Source organism: Peromyscus leucopus, chromosome 15 (assembly GCF_004664715.2).
Source record: "Peromyscus leucopus breed LL Stock chromosome 15, UCI_PerLeu_2.1, whole genome shotgun sequence".
NCBI classification, from domain to species: domain Eukaryota; kingdom Metazoa; phylum Chordata; class Mammalia; order Rodentia; family Cricetidae; genus Peromyscus; species Peromyscus leucopus.
Window position 1 is genome coordinate 28237676 of NC_051076.1, and position 7379 is coordinate 28245054.

At 52.2% G+C, this 7379-nt stretch overlaps 1 protein-coding gene across 1 annotated transcript; it reads left to right on the forward strand.

Moving 5' to 3' along the window:
- The first annotated feature begins 229 nt into the window (after window positions 1-229).
- On the forward strand, window positions 230-7085 carry Fcrlb (Fc receptor like B). Its single transcript, XM_037211038.1, has 5 exons — window positions 230-489; window positions 1152-1540; window positions 5029-5295; window positions 5781-6059; window positions 6198-7085. The coding sequence occupies exons 1-5, from the start codon at window positions 230-232 to the stop codon at window positions 6626-6628; spliced, it is 1626 nt and encodes a 541-aa protein (XP_037066933.1). The 3' UTR covers window positions 6629-7085.
- The last annotated feature ends 294 nt before the right edge of the window (window positions 7086-7379 follow it).

The window sequence follows — 7379 nt, forward strand, 5'->3', positions numbered from 1 at the left end:
GAGCTCTGCTTCAAGGACCTCAGCATCGACCTCTCGGGGATTAAGCAGAAAGAAGATGGGCTTTGTGAACACCAACAGGACTGGGTGGGGGGGGGATAGAGTGGGAGTGAGATACCGATGGCACCTGGTGGAGCCTGGGGTTCTTCTACATGGCTCTCGAGTGTGTGCTGTAGAAGGCACAGCTCTATAGGTCCTCCCTATAGAAGTCAAGGCTGGACTGAGCTGGGACATGGCTTCAGAGACCGTAGCTGGGACAGCGCCTGGTGCTTGGGATAAGCGAGTGACCCACTCAGGTGATGTCCTGCTCTCTCTACTCCACCATCTTCAGGAAGTAGGAGAGGCGAAGCAACAGCGTCTCCTAGTCCTTAGTATCAGCTACTGGCTGCCTTTTCCCCCTCTGTCCCTCATCCACGCCAGTGCACCCCCGAACTTCTACAGCCGCTGCAGGCAGACCCATCATGTGGACACTTGCAGCCCTCCTGCTCCTGGGTGAGTTGGTAACGAGGTGGCGTCAGCAGGATTTAGAGAGGAGAGTAAATCAGGGCAGGGTATGTGGGATAAGAGAGCTGACTATGCAGACCTTCAGGTTTCAAGTGATTCAATACCTGCTTTGGAGGGATGAAATTGAGGTAGCTTTCTCAAAGCCACGTGATTTGGTGTGGACAAAGGAAAATAGACTTTGAGACCATTCAGTCTTTGCTGGGATCAAGAGTCTTAGCTGGGCAGTGGTGGTGCACTCCTTTAAATACAGCACCCAGGAGGCAAGAGGCAGGTGGATCTCTGTGAGTTCGAGGCAAACCTGGTCTACAGAGCGAGATCCAGGACAGGCACCAAAGCTACACAGAGAAACCCTGTCTCGAAAAAGAGTCTTTGCTGTCAGAGAGAACATTCTTTACCTCCTCCCTTCTTTCTTGCTTTTACAGTGCCATGCAGTGGGCGAGCTGGTAAGTCTTCTCCATCTCCCTTCCAAGTTTTGGTAAATTCCCCTGGAGCACATGCCCCAGTTCCTGAATGTTCTGAGATGGTGCTTTTCCACCACGCTTGCTCAATCTTGGTGACTAAGTCTTCTTGTACATAGACTCTCGGAAATGGGTTCTGATTAATAGACTCCTTGTTTGGAGCCCCATGACTGTGGTCTCCTTTGTTGCCAGAGTGGGTTCATATGTGGACTGGGTCCCAGAAACTGGTGTTTTCCAAGAATTCTCAACCTCGGGCTTCATTGTTGGGCAGACACCCCACCTCACTTTTCTTCCTCACATGGCCCCACCCCCACCCACACCCCCAGCTACTCTGGAGAAGCCCATATTGTCTCTACATCCACCTTGGACTACAATCTTCAAGGGGGAGCGGGTGATGCTGCGATGTGATGGATACCACCCTCTGCTGCTAGAGCTCAGGCCCATTAGGACGCTCTGGTATTTGGGCCACGTTCTCCTGCCTTCCCACAAGAAGAGCATTGAGGTGCACACACCGGGGGTGTATCGATGTCAAACACGTGGAGCACCCGTCAGTGACCCCATCCACCTCTCTGTGTCTAATGGTGAGTGATCCAAACACAGAGGGAGAAGAATGCACAGTGTTCTTTCTAGTGATATTGACCCTCCTGGCAAGGCAGACACCAGGCTGTTCTCACGGGACAAAAGAAAAAGGCCACAGAGTCCCACCTTGAGTCTTTGCAGTGGGCAGAGGCCTACAGTAAAGTTTTCCTGGCCCCAAAGTCTTCCTGATGGAGCAAGAAACAAATAAATATTATTAATATATTAAGTGAAGTGACCCAGTTTCAGAAAAACAAAAATCGCACTCTCCCTGGGATCCTAACTTTCTTTCTTCTTCTTCTTCTTCTTCTTCTTCTTCTTCTTCTTCTTCTTCTTCTTCTTCTTCTTCTTCTTCTTCTTCTTCTTCTTCTTTTCTCTCTCTCTCTCTCTCTCTCTCTCTCTCTCTCTCTCTCTCTCTCTCTCTCCCTCCCTCTCTCTCTCTCTCTCTCTCTCCTTCTCTTTTTTGATACAGGACCCCTGGCTGACCTGGAACTCACTATGTAGACCAGGTTGGCTTTGAATTTACAAGGATTCCTTTGTGTCTGCCACACCCAACCAGGGTCCTTTTTGCTTGTTTGTTATGCTTTTGGAGGCAGGGTCTCCCTTACTAACCTGGGCCTAGTATATTTCATAATATTAGATAGGAGACCAAGAGAGGGGACCAAGAGGTGTTGAGAAACGGAGGGGTGGGATGGATGCCAAGAGATCGGTACAACAGGTAAGTATCCATAGTGAAAAGGGTGACTGGACATGGGAGGGCACAAGGAAGAGAGGGGGAATGGAGATGAAGGGGGAGAAACAATTAAAAATAACTTTTGTCTGAAAAACAATGCCACAATGAAGCCTAATTATTTGTGGTCTTGTTTGTTTGTTTGTTTGTTTCGAGGCAGGGTTTCTCTGTGTAGTCTTGGCTTATTTGTGGTGTTAGGAAAAAAAAGGGGGGGGGTAGCCAGGCATGGTAGTACACATCTGTAATCTCGAACTCTGGAGACTGAGGCAGGAGAATTGCCACAAGCTTGAGACCAGCCTCAGCAGTCTAGTAATACTCTGCCTCAAAAGTCTTTTTTATAAAGAATGAGACAAGAGAGGGTGGGGGGCAGAGGAAGAGAAGGAGGAAGGAAAAGAAGGAAGGCAGGTAGAGTAATTGGACGAAGAACTTAATAAAGCTTTTGTTGCTTGCATGGTCACCCAGGAATCAACTGAGAAACTGACCCTGGAAAGATCGGAAGGGTTTCAAAACAGGGATGAGAAAACTGGCAGTGATGGTGTGTGCCTCATGTAATCCCAGCACGCAGGAAGCAGAGGCAGAAGGATGACCGGAAATCTGCAGCCCAGCCGGGGTTACTTAGTGAATAATATCCCGAGTTAAAACAAACAAATAAATAAAACCACCAAACAAAGGCAACTGGGATAGGGAAAGTAATACAAACGTACTCATTAAGATACACGATTAGCTGCTTCCTGTGGAAGGTTGATGATCTTACCTTCGCAGACAGTAATTTTTAGTAAGCATCTGAAGAACACAAGTTAATGTTCAAGTTATCACTTAACACTTGTAGAGTTTTCCTGTTTGAGACCATGTGGAGGCAAGGATGCCCACAGACAGTGGCCATAGCTGACAGATTGAGAGGGGCACAGAAACTGTGACTGTGCCTTGTGAAGTTTTAGGAGGACAGGGTTTCCATATGAAGCCCAGACTTTCAATCCTCCTGCTTCAGCTTTCCAAGTACTGGGATTACAGGGATACACCAGCACACCTGGCCTGCAGGATTCCCGTTCAGTGTGTAATACCTAAGGCAGGGCTGGAGGGAAGGCTCAGTGGTTGAGTATACATCATACGCTTGCAGAGAACTGGAGTTGGGTTCTTAGCACCCACATCAGGCCATAACCACCTGTAACTCCAGATCCAAGGGATATGGCATTCTCTTCTGGTCCATTCTGGCACCCACACCTCCACTCAAGAGGACATACTCACACAGATACAGGCATATACTCCGAATTCCAAATGAATCACTGAATAAATAATTTTAAAATGTGTAATACCTAAAATGGCATCTAGGATGTGCTAAGGATAGTAAGATCTGCGGTGGTGGTGATGGTGGTGATGGTGGTGATGGTGGTGATGGTGGTGATGGTGGTGGTGGTGGTGGTGGTGGTGGTGGTGATGGTGGTGATGGTGGTGGTGGTGGTGATGGTGGTGGTGGTGGTGGTGGTGATGGTGGTGGTGGTGGTGGTGGTGGTGGTGATGGTGGTGATGGTGGAGGTGGTGGTGGTGGTGGAGGTGGTAGAGGTGGTAGTGGTGATTGTGGTAGTGGTGGTGATGGTGGTGGGGGTGGTGGTGGTGGTGGTGATGGTGGTAGTGGTGGTGATGGTGGTGGTGGTGGTGGTGATGGTGGTGGTGGTGGTGATGATGGTGGTGGGGGGGTGGGGATGGTGGTGGTGATGGTGGTAGTGGTGGTGGTGGAGGTGGTGGTGGTGGTGATGGTGGTGGTGGTGGTGGTGGGGTGATGGTGGTGATGGTGGTGGTGGTGGTGATGGTGGGGGTGGTGGTGATGGTGGGGGTGGTGGTGATGGTGGTGGTGGTGGTGATGGTGGTGGTGGTGGTGGTGGTGGTGGTGGTGATGGTGGGGGTGGGGATGGTGATGGTGGTGATGGTGGTGGTGATGGTGGTGATGGTGGTGGTGGTGATGGTGGTGGTGGTGGGGGTGATGGTGGTGATGGTGGTGGTGATGGTGGTGGTGGTGATGGTGGTGGTGGGGTGGGGGTGGTGATGGCGGTAGTGGTGGCAACTGGGTGCCTACACAGTGCTGCAGGATACCTAAGGCTGCTCTCAGAGACGTTTCCTGCAGGAGATAAACCTAAACCCCGGCATGCAGGGCAAGGAGGCCTCAGTTCAAGCTGAGAAGCAGAATCTTTTGAGCGGAGAAAACAGCTTTACAAGGGCCCTGGGCTCTGTACAGAGCCAGTTTTCCGAGCAGTTCAGTGTGGCTGGGCCCAGCTTGTGTTGAATGAAATGGTGAGGTGGGTGGGGAAAAAGAAACGGGGCACAGGAAAGGCTATCGGGGTCTAGGTCAGGAAGGCCTTGAAGCCATACTGCGGGGTCTAAGCTGGATTCTGAAAGGAGGATCTTTGAGGCTGGAACCAAATCTGAGCCATCTTTGCCTCCCTGGTACCGTTTTTTCCTGGGGTCGCCAGGCCAGGAAGTAGGAAAGGGATTAGGTGGCCACGGGAGTAAGGGAAGCTGAGAAGCCAAAACCTGTAGAACTAGATTTTCTTAATTTGGTTTGAGACAGGGTTTCTCTGTGTGAACCTCCCTGGCTAGCCTGGAACTTTCTAAGACCAGGCTAGCCTCGAACTCAGAGAACCTTCTGCCTCTGCCTTCCGGAGTGCTGGGATTACAGACGTGCACCACTACATCCTGCAGAGCTGTTTTTGTTTTGTTTTTCATTCTGATGAATAAACAGTGTCTACGGGGCGGGGGGGTCTGTTGCAGACTGGCTAATTCTGCAAGTGCCATACGCTGCAGTGTTCGAGGGGGAGCCCCTGGTCATGCGCTGCCGTGGCTGGTACGACAAAGTCGTCTACAAGCTCCACTACTACCACGATGGCCAGGCCGTGAGATACTTCCATTCTAGTACCAACTACACGGTGTTACAGGCGCGAGCTAGCGACAGCGGTCACTACCAGTGCTCTGGCACCATGCGCATCCCGGTGGAGAGTGCGCCCATGTTCTCCTCCAAGGTGGCTGTCACCGTGCAAGGTGGGAGAGACGATCACTGGGAAATTCTGGGGCTGGAATCAGAAGGGGTAAAAAGGAGGGTGCACTGTGCAGCCTGTTTTGTAGGCTTTTTTTTTTTTCTAGCTAGAGATCCCTCTTTGGAGTGATGAGTTCTTGTTCTTGCCTGTCTGAGGGCGTACTGTATCACTATGACTCGAGAGGCCGCAGCTGTCCCCCTTTAAGTCTAGAAAATGCCAACTGATTGCCAGCTAGGATGTAACTGGTAGCATCTATCAGGATCCCGCCTCCCTTTAAACTGTCCCCATTCTCCCTACCTCTCCCCGCGGCCTCAGTCTCTCAGTCCCTTCTCTTTCTCCCATCCCCTTTTGTTCTCTGGGTCGGGGAGGAGCCCTCTTGGAAAAGGCAAAGAGTGGGATCCCGGATGGTGGACAGGTTGGCCCTGATTGGGTATCATTCCTCGCTCGGACTCAATGACCATCCCGGCCACCGTGCCGCCCTCTCCGCAGAGCTGTTCCAGACACCGGTGCTCAGGACCCTGAGCCCGCTGGAGGCGCGCGGTCGCGTGGTGCTGCGCTGCGAGACGCGCCTGCACCCGCAGAAGCGGGACACGCCGCTGCAGTTCGCCTTCTACAAGTACAGCCGGCCGGTCCGCCGCTTCGACTGGGTCGCCGAGTATACGGTCCCCGAGCCCGAGACCGAGGAACTCGAATCGTACTGGTGCGAGGCCGCCACCACTACTCGAAGTGTCCGGAAACGCAGCCCCTGGCTGCAGCTCCCCGGCCGGGGTGAGTGACAGCGCAGCACTGCCCGTGCTCTGCTTCCTGAAGCCTGTGGTCCTCCCCCAGTATTCCATCTCAGTCCTCCACACCGACCCCCAGGGGCAACGATTTCAGTCACGGGTGACCAGACGTCTTGCGTTGCAGGCTCTGCCCTGGATCTGGCGTCCACCACTGCCCCCGCCCCACAGGCTGCAGCCTTGGCGCCCGGGGACAAGCCGCTTTCCTTCCGGAAGACCCCAGTGTCCAGATCCGTTTCGTCAGACACTTCCGTCCCCAACAGCACCTTTGCGGGGCTGCAGTTCCCCGCGGGCCACGTCCCCACTGCCGGGCCTCACGTCTGCGCGCCTCTGCCCACGTCCGTGGAACAGTCGCGTGAAGCTCTGCAGCCCAAAGTGGACCTCCTGCTTCGGGAGATGCGGCTGCTCAAAGGGCTTCTGAGCCGCGTGGTCCTGGGATTAAAGGACCCACAGGCCCTCCGCGAGCTTACCGAGACCCCCGAGACCCCCAATTCTCACGTTTCTGTGAGCCCGGGAACCCCAGAGACCACTGTCGTGGAGGGCGGAGTGGACAGCTAGTGTCTGCTCTCCAGGATGGTTCATTCTGGATCTTCCCTTCTTCAGATGGTTTGCAAATCAGAGACACATCTGTTAGTGTCCCCTTGTGCTGCTGTGGTTTTTAAAGAAACGCCCCTGAAGTGCGGTGCTGTGGATTTCCACCTTACTAGACAGCTTGTAGCCGATTGTAGGCGATTTCGACCTTGCACGGTAGTTTGTAAACACAAACACCATCTCTGGTGTGTTCTTCCTTCCACAATCCAGTAGAGGAGACAGCTGTTGTTTATTATGGGGCAGTTTACGCTCGGAAGGTGAATTTAAATGTCATAGAAATTAAGTACACATTCCAGTGTAGGTTGAGTGTTTTGTTTGTAATTGAATCCATTGAGGTTAATGAGCACTTCAGAACATTTTAGGGTCAAATTGTAATTATTCATACTGAATTTACTCTCTGATATTAAAATGACTTTCAAAATCCTATTAACTAATGAGTCTATATCTTCAAAGTCCCGAGTACGATTTCAACTTAGGGAAAGATTTTAGTGTGGGCTTCTCATTGCTGGCTATAAGGGTCAGAGATTCTGTGCCAGACTCACCCAGAGGCACCCCTTGCCCCTATGTAACCAGACAGAGCCACCCTGGAGCAGCCGAGGTGCAGGCCGGAACCTTACTCTAGTTCAGGGTCATACCCTCCTCAGTCCAGCTTCACAGTAAAGGCTGAGAACCAATGTGACTCTACCCTCCCATCCTTCATTCTGCTCCCAAGATATTC

What these genes read in the sequence shown, in the direction of transcription:
- Fcrlb (XM_037211038.1), top strand. Translation starts at nt 230, where the DNA reads ATGGCTTCAGAGACCGTAGCTGGGACAGCGCCTGGTGCTTGGGATAAG. An exon ending in CCACCTCTCTGTGTCTAATG is followed by an intron (nt 1,541 to 5,028) that starts GTGAGTGATCCA and finishes GGTCTGTTGCAG; the next exon opens with ACTGGCTAATTCTGCAAGTG. An exon ending in GGTGGCTGTCACCGTGCAAG is followed by an intron (nt 5,296 to 5,780) that starts GTGGGAGAGACG and finishes CCCTCTCCGCAG; the next exon opens with AGCTGTTCCAGACACCGGTG.